This window comes from Myotis myotis, unplaced genomic scaffold (genome assembly GCF_014108235.1).
Source record: "Myotis myotis isolate mMyoMyo1 unplaced genomic scaffold, mMyoMyo1.p scaffold_m19_p_9, whole genome shotgun sequence".
Lineage (NCBI taxonomy): Eukaryota > Metazoa > Chordata > Mammalia > Chiroptera > Vespertilionidae > Myotis > Myotis myotis.
The window spans coordinates 50,754,119-50,774,911 of NW_023416401.1; the positions used below are offsets into that span (position 1 = coordinate 50,754,119).

At 43.6% G+C, this 20,793-nt stretch overlaps 1 protein-coding gene across 1 annotated transcript in view; it reads right to left on the reverse strand.

Moving 5' to 3' along the window:
- Positions 1 to 18,300: 18,300 nt before the first annotated feature.
- CDH20 (cadherin 20) overlaps positions 18,301 to 20,793 on the reverse strand; it is a 212,004-nt gene continuing 209,511 nt past the window's right edge. Inside the window, exon 13 of the mRNA XM_036323803.1 lies at positions 18,301 to 19,359. Within this exon, the coding sequence (XP_036179696.1) occupies positions 18,854 to 19,359 (506 nt within the window). The 3' untranslated portion in view covers positions 18,301 to 18,853. The remainder of the gene's footprint in view (positions 19,360 to 20,793) is intronic.

Sequence of the window (20,793 nt, forward strand, 5' to 3'; positions counted from 1 at the left end):
GTAAGATTGCCGCAGAGAGAAACGCGCTGGGGTGCGCGGAGGAACTGTTTTTGCCGCAAATATCTTTGCTCACAGAGGTAAACAAAGCCAACCCAACCTCCAGCCTCTGCTGCTCTATCACCTTGACTTTACTTTGCTCAGAGGGGAGAATGGTGGACTCTGGGAAGGAAAGGAAGAGCTGAGGATTTTCCTGTTTCAGCTTTTATCCACTGTCCCCCGGTGCCCATTTGCCTCCCCTCCCTCCCCCTCCCCCTAGCCCACTGGCTAACCCAAACCTCCTCTGTATGCTCCTCCCCCAACCCCTTTTCTATTATTAGTCTGATTTCACTATTCCTCTCAGTGAAATACATGGTTCATTTGTCTACCTTATCCACCAGGCTGTATTTCCTAGAGGACACGGGTCACATCCTAGTTATGTCTGCATCCTGCGTGCGTAGCATATTCCATACAGTGTATGCTGAAAATAGGCTCATAGCACACTGAATAGCAGAAAGGAACTTCATGGGCATCTAGGAAGAGTCCTGTATAATTGGTTGTAGGATTGTCGTGTGAGCCAAGGGCAGCAGGCTGATTTTTAAAGTAGGTTCTACCATCTCCCTCCGTTGACTTAGACTTTATGAAATGTGCGAGTTCACCTGGTTTCATTGGAAACATCCCTTTTGTCTTTGAATCAGCTGAGTGAAATAGTTGGGGTAGATACCATTCCTTTTTTAAAAAATGTCAAAACACGTACATATTAATGACAGGTGCTTTGGAGATTGAGCTCAGACTCATTCATTCATTCAGCACACTTCTGTTTTCTGGGTATTCCTCAGCAGTTCTGGAGGCTGGAAGTCCAAGATCAAGGTCCCAGCAGATTCAGTGTCTGTGAGGACTCTCTTCCAGGTTTATAAACGGCATCTCCTTGCTATGACCTCACATGGTGGGAAGGTAGATCCTATTATTCTTATTTTTTTAAATCAGGAATGTGTGCAGAAATTACAAGTGACTTGCCTAAGGTGCCTGGACAGGGAGTCACTGTTCTCAGTCTGTTCTTCTTGCCTCTTTGCTCAGAGCTCTGACATCCTCCCATGAAGTCACCTTTCAGGGCTCATGCCATCTGGGTAAGTAAATGACCTCCACATGCTTGCCCAGGGTCTCCTGTGAGTGAAATAGCTATTTTCACCCATCAGTTTTGGTCCCATCCCCAGCTGGCTGGTGACTCACTGAGCAAATGACATTGAGCAAGTCATTAACCTGTACCTCCACCTCAGTTCCTTCATCCTGAAAATGAAGATGACAATAGATGCTGGCTGCCTCGAAAGGTGTTGTGAAGATTAATGAGATGGTATAAGGAATAGCCCTGAGCTCCTGCGATGAAAGACTTAGCAGAAGCACAAAGTCTAATTATAATTTCTTAACAGTTTCAAAGAAGCCTCTGGGAAGGCTGGCTCCTGCTTCTAAATTTAGAGAGGATGCCTGTGTGGGATGGAGGCTTTTCTCTCTACAGGCAGTCCCAGCTGTCTCCTGCTTATGCTGGTCTTGATGGCTCTGCTCTGACCCAGCAGCGCTTGGTCTACCCTCAGATCTCATCAACAATACAAGTAGAACCCTCCACAGGCACAGCCCCATCTTCCACCCTCATAGGAAGGAGCAGGGGTAACCCATTTTGGACCGGCATCAGCTGGGGATCTATTATTTTAGGGAATGTGGGCATAGCCCCTAGTTTAAGGGCAGGAATGTGCTATAGATCAGCAGGAATGTAAGAAGTCTGTCGGGACCTTCCAGGGAAGGTTTTTCCTCCCCGGTAAGAGGGAGGTTCAGAAGAGAACCCATCCTAGCCACGTCCCCGGCTTCCTGCCTTTGAGCGCAGTGCGAGAGTTGCTCCTTGGAGGCGAAGTTGCCATCTCATAACCTGAGAATTGCAACAACGTTGGCTTGACACCATCGAGTCACTTGAGGCAACACAGGAGAGCTCTTGTTTGTGAGAAAAACAAATCTTTGCATAGGCCACTGTGAGTACACTTTTGTATAACCCAGACAGATACTCCTAACTGATATGTGGACACGTCCACCACAGTGTGGGTCAGGTGCAGGCGGCAGTCGGGATCTCTGGCCTGGAAGTACACTACTATAGAGGTTTTGGAACACTGGACTTTATGCAGAAAACCTGTGGCTTTGCTCACTTTCTGCCCTGCTTTTGAATTCCTTCTTGTCACTTCCCCAGCTACTCGCCAATCACTCTTTCCAGCAATAAAATCAGCGCCAGCACCGACTCCCAACAGTGAGGTGAGCCTGGTCTCTCTGTTTCTCATTTCGCAGGTTCCTCATGTCCCTCCATGTCCCTGACTCTCTCCCCTGCCTCTCACCCCCCTCCATGCCTCCTGGGCCAGGCATGCTTCCCTCATGCAAACCCCTCCCTTTCATGTCCTACTTCTTCAGAACCCTAATAGGTGGTGGCTTCATGTGGTGTCTTCACAGGTGGCTCTGGCATTTCCAGTTAGTGGAGACAATGCTAAGCACAACTGTGAAGGAGCTGGCTACATTACTGGCATCCTCCCAGTGACATTTCTTTTCTCTTCTGTCCTCTACTCATACACATTTCAGCCTTCTGGCTGTTTAACAAGATACCATTCTTGATTCTAAAGGACTCAGCTGTCTTCTTTCTCAAAGCCTTTTTCATCCTGGCTCTACAAAAATTGCCCCGATCAACGCTGCAATGGATAAAAATGTCTCAATGAAGATAATTTATCTCCTTTTGGCTATTCGCATTTTCAGAGTTGATCTGTGGGGGAAATGCTGAGAAATATAAGACCCTTTCTGGGACCCAAGGTGGACAGTTGGTTACTCTGCAACATGTGACCAGTCCATTCCTGAAATGAGCACAGAAACATTCATGGTCTAGCTTTTAGCTGACTTTCTTTTGTTTCAGGTTTACTATGAGCATGGAATTCAGCATTACCTGGGCCTTCAAATTTAACAGTTAGTGGTGGAAAGGGCATAAGAAGATGAACTGCTTGTCTCAGAAAGCCACAGAACTTTGAAGCATACGTAGATTTCCTAGCCACCCCTGGGAAGGGTGCCTTCTTCCTGACACCTGTAGAAAGCCAGCAGATACTTTGAGATACTTAAAGGCATGAACAAGCAGCTGAGCTAATTAAAACATGCAAATATTAATGGTGAAAGCGATGTTTCAATGACCATTTGTTTGCCTTTAAGGGATATGATTTCAAATGATAAAGTGGACTGCAGAACCCTGTAGGCATTAAAAAGTTTGGGAGAAGACCTTAAATTGGCTTTTTCTGAATGTGAGACTGAAAACTGTGTGTTGGATGCATTTCAATTCAGAGAATTAATCCTCACAAGATTGAAATGTGCTGGTTCTCAGGTCATTAGGACTCCTTCCCAACCACAATGAGAAATTGGCTTTGCCTTATGCTTGGAAAGAAAGTAAAGTATATATGGAAGCCAACAGATATCATATCTGTGAGACAACTCATTAAGACAAATAACAAATGAATAAACATAAGTTCTGTTGAGGGATGTGGTACATGTACAAAATCATGGATGACATGGCTATTTGCACACCGTGTCTCACTTTTTCAGATTAACTTTTAAGACTTAAGCCTCTTAAGCCTTAGGTTTCTTGGTGTGCCCTCAATGATTGATGAAGTTCTGTTAGTTCAAACACTCCAAGCCTGGCTCTGGTGATTGGCTGTTCCTTTGCTTGCCCTGATGTAATCATGGATGGAAATGGCATTAATAGACCATGAAATAGCTGGCACCCATCTATGGGATGGACTGATTTAGATTGGCTGCCAGAGGAGCCCAGTTTATCATTTGGTAATTGGCCATGAAAGGAGCCAACACCAACAGACTTACTAATTCTGTTGACCTAAATCACTGTTTAGTACGAGATGAGAGGTACAGAAAGAAAAAGAGTAATAGCCACTGTTTGTTCTATAGTTTTCTTAGCAAATATTTTAGAGGCCTCCCTGTGAGCCAGACGTTGTGCTAGTTCTGAGAAGGAGGGAGTAAAAGACAAACAAGACATTGCTTTTGATCTTGATGAGGTTTATTTGGTGAAAGAAGAGGTTAGGCCCATACCTTAGTTTACTAAACTCAGAAAGAGGCCTGGAAATCTTTAAGGTTTAAAGTGCAGGGATGTGCAGGACCAACAGGTCAAGACTTATTGTGTAAAGACTCATTGTAAAAATGCCAAGCAGGCAGAGGAGTGGGAGAAAATGGAGTTAAAAGTCACTGTATTCATTTCCTAGTGCTGCTATAACAAAGTGCCCAAAACTGAGTGGGGAAAAATTCAAGAATTTATTCTTATAGAGTTCTGGAGGTCAGAAGTCCAAAATCAAAGTGTCAGTAGGATTGGTTCCACATTGGGGGTTCGGGGGGAGTATCTGTTCGTGCTTCTCTCCCAGCTTCTGGTGGTTGCCAGTTTCCTTGGTGCTCCTTGACTTGCAGCTGCATGACTCCAAAATTGTCACATGGCCATATTTTCTGTGTGCCTGTCTATCTCTGGGTCCAGTGTCACTTTATGTCTCTAATCTTGGAATTGCATGCTGTTAATTTTGAGGAGAAATGGAAGAAAGTGAATTGAAATGGTCGATGAAATCCATTCTTGCTCATGGAAAAACAACTGGGGAACATACGTTTTTGATGAGGCATCAGTAGTCATCATGTCATTCATATCAGTTGGTTAGTTTCTTTTCTTAAGAGAAGTTAATTTTTGTTGTTGAATTAATCAGGCTAAATTATACTACAGTATTAAGCAACTGAAATCTCATTGGCTATATATATATAATTTTATTGATTTTTACAGAGAGGAAGGGAGAGGGATATAGAGTTAGAAACATTAATCAGCTGCCTCCTGCACACCCCCTACTGGTGATGTGCCCACAACCAAGGTACATGCCCTTGACTGGAATTGAACCTGGGACCTTTTAGTTTGCAGGCGAGACTCTATCCACTGAGCCAAACCGGCTAAGGCTAAAATCTCATTGGCTTTAACGCTACAAAGGTTGGTGTCTCTATTGTATGTTAGTTCTCCTCTCTATCTCAGGCTGCAAACCAGCAGGAAGAGCCTACTTAATAGTCACTCTGAGACCTAAGAGGACAGGGGCTCCATCCTGGCACCAACATTAAAGATCACAGCAACAGGGGGCAGGAGATGTGGCAAATTCTGCATTGGCTGTAAAGGCCCCTGCTCATGTTTTATTGGCTCCAGGCAGTCACATGGCCAAGTCTCACTATAGCAGGGTGGAGAAGAGCAGTCCTACTGTGTACCTGTCCTACTATGCACCTGGGAGGGGGAGAACTGGCACATTGGTGAACAGCCTGAATGTTTACCACATTGATGTGGATTTTTTCAGCTCCAGAGTTGCCGGGGTTCTTGTCCCACCATCAAGAAGGGTTCAGGAAATCTGGAGAAGGCTGTGTATAGATTAAAGAGTCCAGGGACTAATAAAGAGTCTGGAGACGAAATATAATTTTGAAAGGCATTGGGGGTCAGAGGAGCTTAGCTAAAGGAGCTAAGATCTAAGGTCTTAAGTCTAAGGTCTTAGGTTCTCTCGTCGTCGTCGTCCCCAGGACCCCGTGCTTTTTATTGACACAACTTGTCCTGAGGCGAGGCAGAGATATACACTTCAATGGTACAGAGTCCAGAATGGGGGAATTAGCCTATGACTGTTCAGGTGTTTGGCCAGGTGTTTCAATAACATGTAGATTAAGATGCCCTTTAACTGTCTGGCAGCCACAATCAATTTAATGTATCCTATTCAGGTTTGGGGAAATGCCTTTAGCCATTCCCAGATGCAGGTGACTACATGTGTGACTCAACCCTGTTGAGTCCCCAAGTCTCATCAACCTGTCGATGAAACTCTTGAAATTATGACATGCTGGAATTGGTCTCCGGCACAGAGTGACTGCACATGGACCTCACCATTCTTTTCAGTTTGGAGATAGAGTTCTGTCCTGCAGAATGGAACTTTGGCCAAACAGCTGAATACTGTACTATGCTGAGCCAACTCTTAGAACACGGGCATGTGTAATCATGCCATTTGCAAGCAAAGACTTAGAAAGAAAAAGGATATGTGGTCATCCCTTGAACAGTCTTATGATTAGTATTCAATAATTTAGGCTCCCAAGTGTGCTAGTTGATATAGAGAATATAAAAATAATCTATCTACTTTAGCTTGCTTTTTATCTAGTTTATTAATTTGGGCCTTATTGGAAAACTGTGCCAAGGATGGTTAAGCAACACAGCTGACATGACCCTCATTTAGATGGTCGCATTTCCCCTGTATTGGCATTTTTAAGTTTAATGTATATTTGGTTAGAAGGAGCCTATAGAGCAGTGGTTCTCAACCTTCCTAATGCCGCAACCCTTTAATACAGCTCCTCATGTTGTGGTGACCCCCAATTTCATTGTTACAAATTGAACATAATTAAAGCATAGTGATTAATCACAAAAACAATATGTAATTATATATGTGTTTTAGGCGCATGGTCTTAGGCGACCCCTGTGAAAGGGTCGTTCGACCCCCAAAGGGGTCATGACCCACAGTCTGAGAACCGCTGCTATAGAGACTTCTGTGCTGTGAGTTCCTATTTCTGCACCCTCAAGTGTCTTTTTTTTTTTTTCTCTTTGAGATAAAATGGGAGGGTCCCATAATTTCCTTTCCTTCATAGTAGAGTATTTAGTCAGGAGGGAAACAAACCAACCATGGTTGATCACAACCAATTTATATTTTAATGGAACCTTAATATTTATCAGTGAACTTCACAATGAAGAAATCATTGAGAGGAAAAGGGAGAGATAAGCACTAGCCTTCCATTTCAAGAACCCAAAAGAACACCCCCCAACCCAAAACAAAACAAAACAACCTCATCATTTTTCTTTAAAAGAAAGGGATTGCAGGACAGCGATTTCTGCTTGTGCTATTATTATACACCTGTAACAACAGAACAACTTTGAGTAATGAACAGTCAACCTTCACAGTAGGAAACTATACCACGGAGAGGCCCTCAATAATGGTGTACTTAAAAATTAGAAATATGAGCAGGAATTGACCTTCCAACTTGGATATACGATTATTCACTTTACTGCTCATTGTCACAGTGGGTGCTGTCACACAGACTGTGACTAAACACCCTGACGAAGACTTCTCTGCCAAGTCCCATAAATAATCAGGTTGCCCAGTGTGCCTGCGGTGTACATGGCATATGCTTAGATCCATGTGGGAGTCCGGATGTGGTAAGTGGCCTTGAGTTTACAGAGAATTTGAACCGGGTTTGGGGGAAGGGACACACTGTAAATCTGGCAGCATGCCATTGTCCTCCGGAAATAGCCTCTTGATCCTTTGAGAGGAGATGAAGCTAGGCCCCTGATAATGAAGTCCTATCCAATACACCCATTTTTACAAAAATCCTTACATATATAGTGAAATTAGGATTTCTAGAAAGAATGTTAGACTGGAACTTTGAAAGCATGATCACTTACTCTTTCTCAGATGACTCATGTCAGCTGTCCTCACCTGGTTACACTGTCCTCTGTGAAGGCCACCTTCACTCCTCCAGGACGTACATGTAGAAGGGAATATTAACAATTGGTGGTTCAGAATGAGTTCAGAGCTCATTATATGTTCTAATATCCAGAGGAGCCAAGGGCATCAACATCACACATGGCTCCACGTCCTTTTCTGATTTTAGGTCTCTGCTTTGCTTGTTTCAATGTGTGTAAAATAATTTGAGTGAAAGTGCCTAGCATACATGTGTCTGCGTACATTAGGTGCTCAATAGTCAGCTGTTTCCTTCTCCCCTCCCTGCTCTGTAGCTCAGCAGTAGTGATGTCAGCCTGGAGCATGCTGATGAAGCCCTGTGTCCCCTCTTGGGGGTAATTAATATTCATCCTCAGGTAATGCCCCTCATTTGAGAATCTCATCTTGCACCATCATATAATCCAACAGTCGAAGTCCCAAGAAGCCACTGGCAAATATAAAAATGTGAGGTTGATAAAGCTAATCCTCGAGGTAAATGCCAGGTCAGAGAGTTACTGCCCCTCGGTCGGCCAGGGAAGAATAGCAATTAGGATGAGTGAATTTCACAGCATATGGGCCTGGGAGGGAAACACAGAGAATTGCATGGGTTCCTGGGGCAGCAGGGGAATGTCAAGTACAAGAGATAGAGGAAGTCATGCAGCCCGCTCTTTGAAGGTTAATTCTTCCATTTTGCAGTGCAGCATTGCACCCACAGAAAGAGGGAATTCACTGACAAGGCACTTACATTGTACGCTGTCCTTTCGTTGTGGTGCCTGAGGACCAATGGCACTCAGTGCTGTTTTCCGCAGGCACAAACCTTTCTCCATTCTCTGCATTCTCTCTGCACTGCCCACATCAATGGGGTCCTGGGAGTGGATGGGTCTCTGCTCAGCCATCTGGTCACCTGTTTCTCCCTACCCCCTGCCTGGAGCCTGAGAGCTGCTCACAGGCTGCCAAATCAGCTGGAGAGGACTGTTGTTGCCTGCGACCTGCTAGACAACAGGGCATCTTCTGAGGCCTCCACACACTCAAAACGTGAAATAGCTGAGTTGAAATAAAAAAACCCACAATCACAAAAAATGAACACCAAATTAGTTAATTAATTAATACACGAGTGTATGTTATAGATCCAGCCAAATTGATGGGCATACAGGATTCATACTTATTTTTTTTAATGTAAAATATATCTTTGTAAATGTAATATACAAGGCTTGTTCCCAAGGGCTGTCATAGCAAATCACCACCAACTGGGAGGTTTAAAACAACAGAAATGTAGTCTCTCACAGTTCAGGACATCTGAAATCCAGGTGTGGCCAGGGTTCCTTCTGAAGGCTCCGAGGGAGAATTCATTCCATGCCTCTTTCCCAGCTTCCGGCAGTTGCCGGCCACCCTGGTTCTCCTTGGATGATAGATGCATTACTCCAATCTCTGGCTCATTTTCACATAACATTCTCCTCTCTGTGTCTCTGTTTTTGTGTTCAAATTTCCCTTTGCTTATAAAGGCACCAGGCATTGTATTAAGGCCCATTCTAACCAGTATGACCTCATCTCAACTTCAGTACATCTACAAAGACCTTATAGACAAATAAGGTCATATTCACAGGTATTGGGGGTTAGGACTTGAAAATATATTTTTGTCAGACATGGTTTAACTCACAACAAGGCTCAAAGGTGATGTAGTAAAAAAAAAAAAAAAAAAAAAAAAAACCTTTTCAACAAATGGTACAAGAATAATAAATCCATCTGCCAATAAAAGAAAAAGAAGAGAAAAAGAATGTCAATTCATACCTAACAATGTACAAAATTAAACCCAAAATGGATTATAGATCTAAATGTAAAACCTAAGATTATAAAAGTTTTAGAAGAAAACATAGAAGAAAGTCTCTGTGACCTTGAGTTGGCAAAGGTTTCTTAGAAATGACGCAATCTATGAGAGAACAAATTGATGAATTGGACTTCATAAAAAATTTTTAAAAAAGCCTCCCGCCCTTCAAAAGACATTGTTAAGAAAAAGAAAAGATAAGCCATAGTCTGGGAAAAACATCTTTGCAAAGCATATACCTAATAAAGGACTTGTATCTAGAAATAAAAATAAAACTCAAACAACTCAATTAAAACTGGGCAAATACATTTGGATCCACCACCAAATAAGATATATGGGTAACAAATAAGTACATGAAAAGATGCTCAACATGATTAGTCATTAAGATATTACAAACTAAAACCACAGTGAAATATTATAACACTCCTGTGGTAATGACTAAAATGAAAAAAACTGAGAATACCAAGGGTCAGTGAGGAAATAGAATCCTCACACACTGCTAGTGGGAACATACAATGGTAAAAAGACTTCAGAAAACAGTTTAATCATTTAAAAAACAAACGAACATACAATGCCGGGGTCCAACCCCAGCAGGTCCAGGGGTCCCCAAAGGTGTAGACGGAGTCGGCGAAGAAGGAATGACACGGAGACAGCGTTCAGTTGATCAGCAGCCTAGCCAGGATCTCTAGCCAGGATCTCCAGCCAAGTTCTGGTCTGGATCTCCAGGGAAGTTCTGGTTCAGGATCTCCAGCCAAGTTCTGAGTCCATGTTCTCTTGCTAGGTTCTCCAGGTTCTCCAGCCAGGTTCTGTAGCCATGTTCCCTCACTAGGTTCTCCAGCCAGGTTCTGTCCAGGTTCTCCAGCCAGGTTCAGTCACCAGGTTCTAGTCAGGTTCTTTTGCCAATTTCTGTAGTCAGGTTCAGTCCAGGATCTTTTGCCATGTTCTCTCCAGCGAAGTTCTTCTGTCTGTAGGTTCTGTGTAGGTTCTGTCTTCTAAGTTCTGTGTTCTAAGTTCTGTGTTCTAAGTTCTGTGTCTTGCTGTCTTGTTACATCTGTATTTATACCAGTTGATTCAATCCTATCAATCTCTATTACAAAGGTTAGGGCGTTTCTTATCTCCATTCCAGGGAGTAAAGATTATGTAGCTTAAGCATGATTGTTCGTAGTTAAAGTGATTAATTACCCGCCTGGCACTTAGTTGAGGGGTTTTATTCCCTCCCTAACTTCAGGGGAAAATCCCTACCTGGGGAAACAACCTTTCTCAGAGACCTTGGTTAAAACACATAGTGCCAAGAAGGTGAGCAAACATATTAAGAACAGTATGCCATATATGCCAGGTCCTTTGAAACAGCAAGGATGGACCGGCTCCCGGCAAATTCCCCCTTTTTTATTTTTTAAAAGCAGGCATTAAAAAGAAAAAAACCCAAATGCTCTCTTGTATCCATTTTAAGAGTAGGATTGACGCTTTCCGCCATTACCTGAGTCCTGATCTATCACCCCAGGGAGAGCTTGCCAATCCTGCACTTTCCCGGGGTGGAAAGGCTGCAGTGGGGTTAAGGATAAGGCTCCTTGGGCCTACCTTCTCCCATGCCATTACATTTACCTTTCCTTCCTCAGAAAAGCATGGACATACTTCTTATATAAAACGTTCTGTCTGACTGGGAGTAACCTTAATTCCTCTGCTAGCAAGCATATGTGTTAAAAGATCAATACAGAGTCTTTTTTCTTTAGGCTTAGTATGGCACGTCTTCTTAATGTAAAGATCAATACAGAGTCTTCTTTCTTTGGACTCAGTATGGCACATCTTCTCAATCTAAGTTCTGTACTATCCACCTTCTTACCCTACTTATCCTCTATAGGGGGGTCTGCAGTACCCTGGTGGAGTCCTATCCGTCCCGAGTGTGGGGGTTCTCAATGGGGGGGGCTTACCTAGGGGAATCCTGTTCCAGGGGTTCCCAAAGGTGTGGACGGAGTCGGCGAAGACTATCCACCCTCTTCCTACGGTGGAGTCCTATCCATCCCGAGAGTGGGGCTTACCTAGGGGTCCCTGTTCGGGCGCCAGATGCCGGAGTCCAACCCCAGTAGGTCCAGGGATCCCCAAAGGTGTGGATGGAGTCGGCGAAGAAGGAATGACACAGAGACAGCGTTCAGTTGATCAGCAGCCTAGCCAGGATCTCTAGCCAGGATCTCCAGCCAAGTTCTGGTCTGGATCTCCAGCGAAGTTCTGCTGTTTATTGTCTTGTTACATCCGTATTTATCCCAGTTGATTTTAATCCTGTCAATTTCTATTACAAAGGTTAGGGCGTTTCTTATCTCCATTCCAGGGAGTAAAGATTATGTAGCTTAAGCATGATTGTTTGTAGTGATTAACTACCCGCCTGGCACTTAGTTAAGGAGTTTCATCCCCTCCCTGACTTCAGGGAAAAATTCCTACCTGGGGAAACAACCTTTCTAGGAGAGGCATCCCCTCCCTGACTTCAGGGAAAAATTCCTACCTGGGGAAACAACCTTTCTCGGAGAGGCGACCTTGGTTAAAACACACAGCGCTAAGGGGAGCAAACATATTAAGAACAGATGCTATATACGCCAGGTCCCTTGAAACATATGCTGTGCAGATGTTTCTTTCCTGCAGCGACTGTGTCAAGCAGCAAGGATGGACCGGCTTCCGGCAATACAAAAAAAACCAAATACATATACCGACCATATGATTCCAGCTATCCCATTCCTAAGTATTTACCCAAGAGGAAAGAAAATATATGTCTATATAAGACCATACACAAATGTTACTAGCAGCTTAACTTGTAATAGCCAAAAGCTGCAAAAAACCCAAATGTCCATCAACATATTAATTGCTGTGGACTGAATTGTGTGTCCTCCAAATTCATATGTTGAAGCCCTAATCTTTAATATCTAGAGTAAGAAAATAATTAAAGTTAAATGGGGTCATAGGGGTGGGGGCCCTAATCTGATAGGATTAGTGCCTTTAGAAGAAGAGATAGCAGAGAACTCACTTGTACTCTCCACCATGTGAGGACCCAATGGGAAAAAAGCCATTTGTAAACTGGGAAGAGAGTCCTCAGCAGAATCTGACCCTGCTGGCACCTGATCATGAACTTACAGCTTCCAGAACTGTGAGAAAATAAATTTATGTTGTTCAAAACACTCAGTCTATGGCATTTTGTTATGGCAGCCTGAGCAGACCAATAGGTGAATGAATAAACAAATAGCATTATATCAATACTAGAGGGCCAACACACAACTTTGTGCACCAGTGGGGTCCCTCGGCCTGGCCTGTGGGATCAGGCCAAAACTGGCTCTCTGACATCCCTCAAGGGGTCCTGGATTGCAAGAGGGCACAGGCCAGGCCAAGGGACCCCACTGGTGCATGGTTGGGGGGCCGGGGAGGGACGTGCGTGGTTGGCCAGCTGGCAAGGAACCATGGGAGGGCTCCAGGGCATGTCTGGCCCATTTTGCTCAGTCCCGATCAGCCGGATTCCAGCAACAAGCTAACCTACTGGTTGGAGAATCTATCCCCTGGTGGTCAGTGCATGTCATAGCGACTGGTTGACCGGTCAACTGTCTGCCCCCCAGTGGTCAGTGCATGTCATAGCAAGCGGTTGAGCAGCCTTAGCATATCATTAGCATATTATACTTTGATTGGTTGAATGGCCAACCAGTCAACCAGACACTTAGCATATTAGGCTTTTATTATGTAGGATAATAGAATGCTACTGCTCAATAAAAAGCAATGAACTATTGATGTATGCAATGACATGAGTGAATCTCAAAATAATGCTGAGTGAAAGAAGCCAGATCTTCTCTACCTTCACAAAAAGTACACACTGTTTGACTCCATATATATTAAACTTTAGAAAATGCAAACCAATTTGTAGAAACCACATTAGTAGTTGTTTGGAGTTGGGAATGGATAGGCAGGGATGGGAGGGAAGTATTAAAAAGGAGTACAAGGAAACTTTTGGAGTGAACATATAGTCACTATCTCGATTGTGGTGATGGCTTCATGAGTGTATACATATGTCAAAACATTAAATTGTATACTTTAATATATACAGTTTATTGCATGTTGATTGTACCTCAATAAAAATATTACATGCCTGTTATATGTCAGATATTTTGCTAGTTGTTTTAATGAAATAGTAACTTACTTCTGAAAGTACTGTGTGGTAGGGATAAAACTGAATTTCAGAGAAGAGTAATATATCTATAAAATAAGAACATGTTTTATAAAGAGGAGGAGGAGTGGAAGAGAGAAAGGAAATGGGAAATGGTGAGTAGAACCAAAAGTGATTCCTGGAACAGAGGGAGGAGGCAGGGTAGAAGAAAGCCTTTTATTATATAGGACAATAGATTATGTGGCTGATTATATTTTCCAACATTATTTCTTCTTAACAATATAGCTCTGACATTTTTCCCATCAAGAGGTAGAGTCTGTTTTTCTTCATCTTCATTATAGGAAAGCTGTGATCACTGTGGAAGTAGTGCTATGTGATGTCTGAAGTCATTAAAGGTGATTCAGCTTCTGCCTGGTTTTCTTCTGATGTTCACTCTTGGAACTCAGCCCCCATGATGTGAGGAAGCTCAAGCAGCCATGAAGAGGTTTTATTGACAGCTCCATCTGACCTCTTACTTGTAACCAGTATTGACCAGCCTTTGGGTAAGTCACCTCTAGCCTTTGAGTCACCCCAGCTAAGGTCCTGACTTTATGAAGCAGAGAGGAGGTCATTGATGTATCCTTCATGAATTCCTGACCCACAGAATCTGTGAGCACAAACAGTTGTCCTTTTACAGCACTAAGTTTGAAATGTCTTTTTATGCAGCAATAGTAACAAAACAGGTGATAGGGAGGAAGGAGGAGAAATGGAAATAATAAAAGAAAAGGTAGGATCCAGTCCTTCTGAAAAATTAGAAAAGATTTATGAGTAGTTTTAGTAGATTTTGAGAGTTAATACTCCCAGAGAAGTGGCCTAAGGCTTTCTGGGATGGGCAGTAGCTCTTGTCATCATGGGTACCAGGAAGGTGACCACAGTAGCTAAAGTATTAAAGTGGAAGAAACTCCCTCATCATCAGCCATCTGACAGTCCTTACAAAACCAAGAGTATAGCCAACACATGGGGCAGGATTTGCCAGTTTCCTGACTCAGGAAGAAATGTTTAAGAAAAATTGCTTTGGGTTGTTATAGTTAACTAGAGGCGTGGTGCACGAAATTCATGAGCTTGGGGGGCTCCCTCAGTCAGGCCTGTGCCCTCTTGCAGTCCGGGAGCCTTCAGGGGATGTCTGACTGATGTCTTAGGCCCGCTCCCTGCAGGGAGCAGATCTAAGCTGGCAGTTGAACATCCTTAGCACTGCCGCAAAGGTGGGAGAGGCTCCCGCCACCGCCACTGTGTTTGCCAGCCATGAGCCTAGCTTCTGGCTCAGCTGCACCCCCACCCCCTGTGAAAGTGCACTGACTACCAGGGGGCAACTCCTGTATTGAGTGTCTGCCCCCTGGTGGTCAGTATGCATCATAGCAACTGGTCATTTTGCAGTTCAGTCCATTTGCATATCAGCCTTTTATTATATAGGACTACATATACTATAAATTAAGTGCTCATGGTTTTGGCACAACATAAATCTCCAGAGACAGAAGAAAAAGGATTTCTTGATCTAATTTTGTCCACTTCATATGGCAGAACCTTGATCTTTAGACTCAAGCAGAAGCCTCCCAAATTCAGATATTTATACATAAAAATATCTTGAAAGTTCTTTAACTCTATTATGGAGATGGCAAATAAATTCGAGAATGAGTCCATCTGAAAAAAGAACTACTTCTAAAGTGTATATGTTCATGTAGTTCCAGAACTATAAAGGACATACTGTGAATTCTGATCTCAGGGTCTGGTTCTGGGTCACTGGTGAAGTAGTAACAACCCTTAAGCAATGTGCTTGCACTGATTTGGGTTTGTTTGAATTTTGTTTTCAGGATTTATAGATTTGTTCTTGTGTGAGCCACTCTAATTTGCCTTTGCTAGATGCCATGTTGGGATAGTCTACTTTTTTGATTCAGAAAGTTCGTTGCTAATTTTTATCTTTGCTGTGTTCTTGTTCAGAATACAGTTTTAGGTAGAGTCTTAATTGATTTCTACAGATTCTGCTGTTTCCCTCAAACAGCTATATTATAGGCTAGCTGCTTTGTCTGTTAACAGAGGAATGGCTGAGTAATTTCACAGCTCTCTTGCCTAACTTGAACCTGATCACACACTCTGCATTTTGTCTGGTGGGGATGGTGCTTGCTTTTCAGAGGGACTAGTGTTTGTGGTAAACCATGGCAGTGGAAAGGGAATTTAAAAACTCATTTGGAGGGAAGAGTCTTTTTCAGCTGAATGTGAGCTGAAATGGACCTCCTATTCTGTGTTTCTCTCACACTTCCTATATGACACCATTAAACATCCTCCAGGGGACTGGAAGCTCCAGGAAGTTCTGTTTAATCACTTCATGCCCAGTATCATGGGTACCACACTTGGAAGATGTGGCGCATGATACCCCCTGTGGTTAGGATAACAGCTGTTCCCAGTTTTTAACACATGTAATGCTGGGGCTGGCCAGCAGACCTAAGCAATGGATGAATGGATTATTCCGACACAATGTTTGCTGTGAAAGGGAGGCCCGGCTATAGCAACCAGGCAGCCTGGATAGCCTGCCTCGTTAGCCTTTTATGGTAACAGCAGTTTGAGATAAAGTTTATCTTTAGATACCATCAGTAGGGTGAAAAATCTTGGGAGGACACAGGTGTTTACTAGTACATTGTCCTCTAGGCAAGGGTGTCCAGGGATTAAGCATAAAGATTCCAGTAAACACCCGGGGGTCTGCACATGCACAGACTAGTTTGGAAAGGTCAAGGAATAACTAGGGGTGCCACCTTGGACACTCCCCTAAATCTCCCGTAAGTCGGAATTCGGATAAACAGGGCAGGCGGCCTTCCACACACTTCCCTTTTATCAGAATGTCCTCCTTACAAACTTTCCAACCAAGTCTCATGTGCTCCCCAACGATCCAACACAAAGTGAAATAGTCACAACATTATCCTCAGGGCTAGTGACAGAAAGGGAGAATGTTATAGGGGTTAATTTGCCCACATTCAAATAACTTATTTTTTAGAGCCTAGTTTAGACTCCAGTTCATGGTTTTGCTTTTCTAAGTTTATTTTTACATCACATCTTACCTTTGAAGAGGATGTAAGAGAACTCCCTTTCATGGGAGGGAAGGGTTTGTATGTTAAAGTTGAAGATAAGAATTGGCCTGGCTGTTAGTGAACCACGTAAAAAGCATAAAGCATATCCTTCTGGTTCCCAGACCCACATCAGCCTTCTCACACATTTCAGCCAAACTGTCTTTTGTACTTGTAAAGAGATTCACAACACCACTGGATGGGTGGGGTGGGCCCCAGTGCAAATGGGCTGATAATCTAGTTTTGGGGTGTGTGTGTGTGTGTGTGTGTGTGTGTGTGTGTGTGTGTGAGAGAGAGAGAGAGAGAGAGAGAGAGAGAGAGAGAGAGAGAGAGAGAGGCTATACACCAGAGTTGTCAAAGTGGGGTAAGGCCCAACAAGATATTGTTTAAGAAGTGTTCCTAGTGATTCTAACACACATGAAAACTTGAGAACCACTACTATAACCATGACATGCAGAAAACTATTTTATTCACGATTTGTCCTCAATTGCAAGGAAAATTGTGTAAAATATCTTTTAGTAATAGGATGTCAAAGAAAGAAACACCCTATTATCATGTACCCATAATGCACTTGGTAAGCACTTACTGTATGCAAAGGACCATGTAAGCTATTGTGGGGAAAGGGAAGATGAGTAATATATGGTCCCAGCCTTCTTTGAGCTCATCCAGTGTTGATAAGCTGTGAATATTTGGTATACATTTGTACATATTTGTTTGTGCATATTTGATTTGCCAATAGAACAGAAATATAAGCAGAGTGGCTTGTCTTATTGGTGGTTATGTATAAAACCTACTCACAAAATGAAAAATATGGAACCTGTGGACACAGACAATGGGGTAGTGAGGGCCTGGGGGGAGGTGGGAGCTGACTGGAAGAGGTCAATGGGGGAACTTATGTAATACTTTCATCAATAAGATAAAAAAGAAGAAAAGAAAAATATGGGCGAAATTCACCACTGTATTGTAGATGTTCTCAAACCAGCTTTTGCTCATCTCAGGGATGGGGGAATAGAGTTCATGAAAGGCTTAATAGTTTGAATCATAGCTGTTCATCTGTTCAGTGACTGAGCTAGAATGCACAGCCTCACACTTCTTCCCTGTTGCTTTGCCTTATGAATCAGCCCCAGCCCCAAGAACCTGAGGACAGGACAGGATCACCAAGGCATCTTCTACCTGCTCAGCAATTAAACAAATTAGCGATAGACTCTCCCTTCTATTTAACTTTTATTAAAAGAAGTGCTAAGGTACCGAGATGCAGTACATCATATTTATTACCAAAATTATTAACAAATATACAAAACTTATACATGTAATTTTCTTACATCCATTTATTCTCTGTAATACTGATTTTTGTTCAAGTAGGTTATCTACAGTATGTAAACATCCCTTGGATTGACCTCGCACAGATTAGGAAAGCCCTCTAACCCATGCTTTTATCAGATACTTCTTTTTATTTGGCTTTCATTTGTAGCATCTAATCTTCACATTTGGCACATGGAAGAGACATCTACAGTGCAAAAGAGGCAGGTTTTCCGGTTTCATTCTGAACAATTTTACAGGTGCACAGTGAAAGTGCTGAGAGAACAAGAGCACTCCAACTTGATGGAGTTCGATTGGTTGTAATGCCAACAACTCCTGGTTCAGCCATTAAACTGACGTGCAAGGTCAATGCCTCTTCCTTCTCACGCCCCCCGCCCCCACCCCCCATGCAAGGCTGATCTGCCTTCCCCTGGTCTCAAAAGGGTTAAAAGAAATTCCATCCATCTCAGGACAAGTAGGTTAATTCCACCGGGTAACATTATTTTTTTCAGTGTTCTTTTGTGTGGGTTGTTTTGTGCGGTTTGATGAGTCAGCAAAACTCTTAATTGGAAAATACAATAAAATAAAAAAGAACGTGAGAGTAGAGCTTTCTGTCTGCTTTCAACTGCCACCCTAAGATCAGAGCTTCTTTGTGGGGGAAAAGTGACAAAGGCCTTCGTGAAAGGCAAAGAAAAGCCAAGCTTGCCGCACTTAACCTCGGACTCCAAGCCTTTGAAGACGATGCCCCAAAAGTTAAAAAAGAAAAAAAAAAGATAATTGGAGATTCTGCCCCCTTCTTCTTGTGTTTCCTTGTGTTTCTTTAATCTAACCAAGTAGTAAAGCTGATCCAGAAAGGATTCCGTTCCCCTGCTCACCCCCTTCTCATCCTCCAGCACAGTATTGCTAGCGTGTGTTGGTTGCACCTAGTCCGCGAAGCCTGCGCCTCGAACGCCAGGGTTTTGTCGGGCACGGGCTTCCGTCACCACAGGGAGGCTGGCCCCTCCGACGCTCCGTAGAGCTCGGCCAACTTCCGGAAGCGGGGTCCCCAGTCTGTGAGAAAGTCGAAGTTCTGCTCCGAGTCTGACGTGGCTGACTGCAGGGAGCTCAGCGACCCCGCCACCGAGCCGTCCCCCTCGAACATGTAGGTCTGGAGGGAGTCAAAGGGAGGGGCCCACAGGTCCATGTCGGCCTCGTAGAGCTTGGCCAGCACGTAGCTGTGGACAGTGCTGCTCACGGAGCACGTCTGAGGCACGTGGCGGGAGAGGCTCTCAATCTCGGGCAGCATGTCCTGCCGCGACTTGGGGGCGCCGCCCACCTGCGCCTCCCGCGGGTTCCACAGGGCCGCGATGTCAAACGCCTCGGTGTCCTCCTCGCCGCCGCCCTCGTCATCGTAGCGGACGATGTTCTCGTGGATGTTCTCGTCGTCGTCGATGATGTAGGGCTGTTTCCGGTGCCGCCTCATGGACAGGATCAGCAGCACCAGCACTGCCGGGGAAAGAGACAGGAAGTTAACCCGAGGTGGTGTCTGGATTCGCCGCAGGGAGGTCCAGCTTCTCAGCGGGGAGCCCGGAGACAGCATTGGTAGGTTTTAAACCACGGGGTCCACCTCGCTCTCACCCATTCTGCGTGTTGGATTGAGAGTGCAGGCAAATGAAGCCTTGTTTTCCCCAAGGGGTTCAACTAGAAGCTGCATGTAAAGCCTCTTTGCATCAGCTTGCCGCCTTGATGTTGTGTGTGGGTGCGCATCCCCAGCTATCGCGTATAAAATCCCGTCAACAAAGCACAGCACTGTGGTCTGCCGTGGAGTGTACGCTAAAGATCAGATCGTGTCTTCCACTCTGTAAGGATGGCTGTAAATTGTCTTATTTATTATGTGGAAACCTTATTATGTAAGTGGCACCCTGCTTTCTTACATTAGCAGCTCAATGGGATTCATTATGTAAATATCACATGTGAATGCATTTGCATATAGGCTTATATGCTAAGTGTCAGCCAAAACCTTCACCTTTTTATACTAACTCCAGAAAAGAGAGCACCTGACCACTGTTTTCCAATAAACTCAGTTCCTCAGAAAAGCCTTTCGCTAGTTGGAGAGTTGGTTTTGCCTTTCTGGAGCCAATGAAATTGGTGGAAGGGAGGGAATGAACATGGCATTTTATATAATTCATCGTGTTATCAAAGAAGCACCGCAGTTACATGTGTGGTTGAAGGTTTGGATAAAATTTTATCCCAACAAATATATATATTTTTCCAGGATCTGTTCACTGAGGTTTAAAGGAGAGAGAGATAATCCCATTGAACTGTTTATCTCTGAAAATGTTTTCCAGGAAGTGTGTTGTTTTAGCTGTAGAACTACTGTTGATTATTTTTCTGGTGTGTGTTGTTACAGCTAGTGAACAGGGACAGCTTGACAACACTGCAAACCCCTGTTTATCCAAGGGGGGAAAAGAAGAGTATATGCCCAGTGAGATAATGGATGGACTTAAAAAAAACTAATAATAGTGCTTTTTAAAATTTGTAGAATGTGCTTTTTATAAATTGCAATTAATGATGTTAATACTTAATGTTTTCCCAAAGAGCTTGCGTGACAAAAGTACACACAGGAAACAATTAGATACTCTTGTATATGTGCAAAAATATAGCTCATGACTATAAGTGTGGGATTTCAGAGCGATGGACTAACACAGTGGTTCTCAACCTTCTGGCCCTTTAAATACAGTTCCTCATGTTGTGACCCAACCATAAAATTATTTTCGTTGCTACTTCATAACTGTAATGTTACTACTGTTATGAGTCGTAATGTAAACATCTGATATGCAGGATGGTCTTAGGCGACCCTTGTGAAAGGGTCGCTCGACTGCCAAAGGGGTTGCGACCCACAGGTTGAGAACCGCTGGACTAACAGGACTCCAAGGAAGT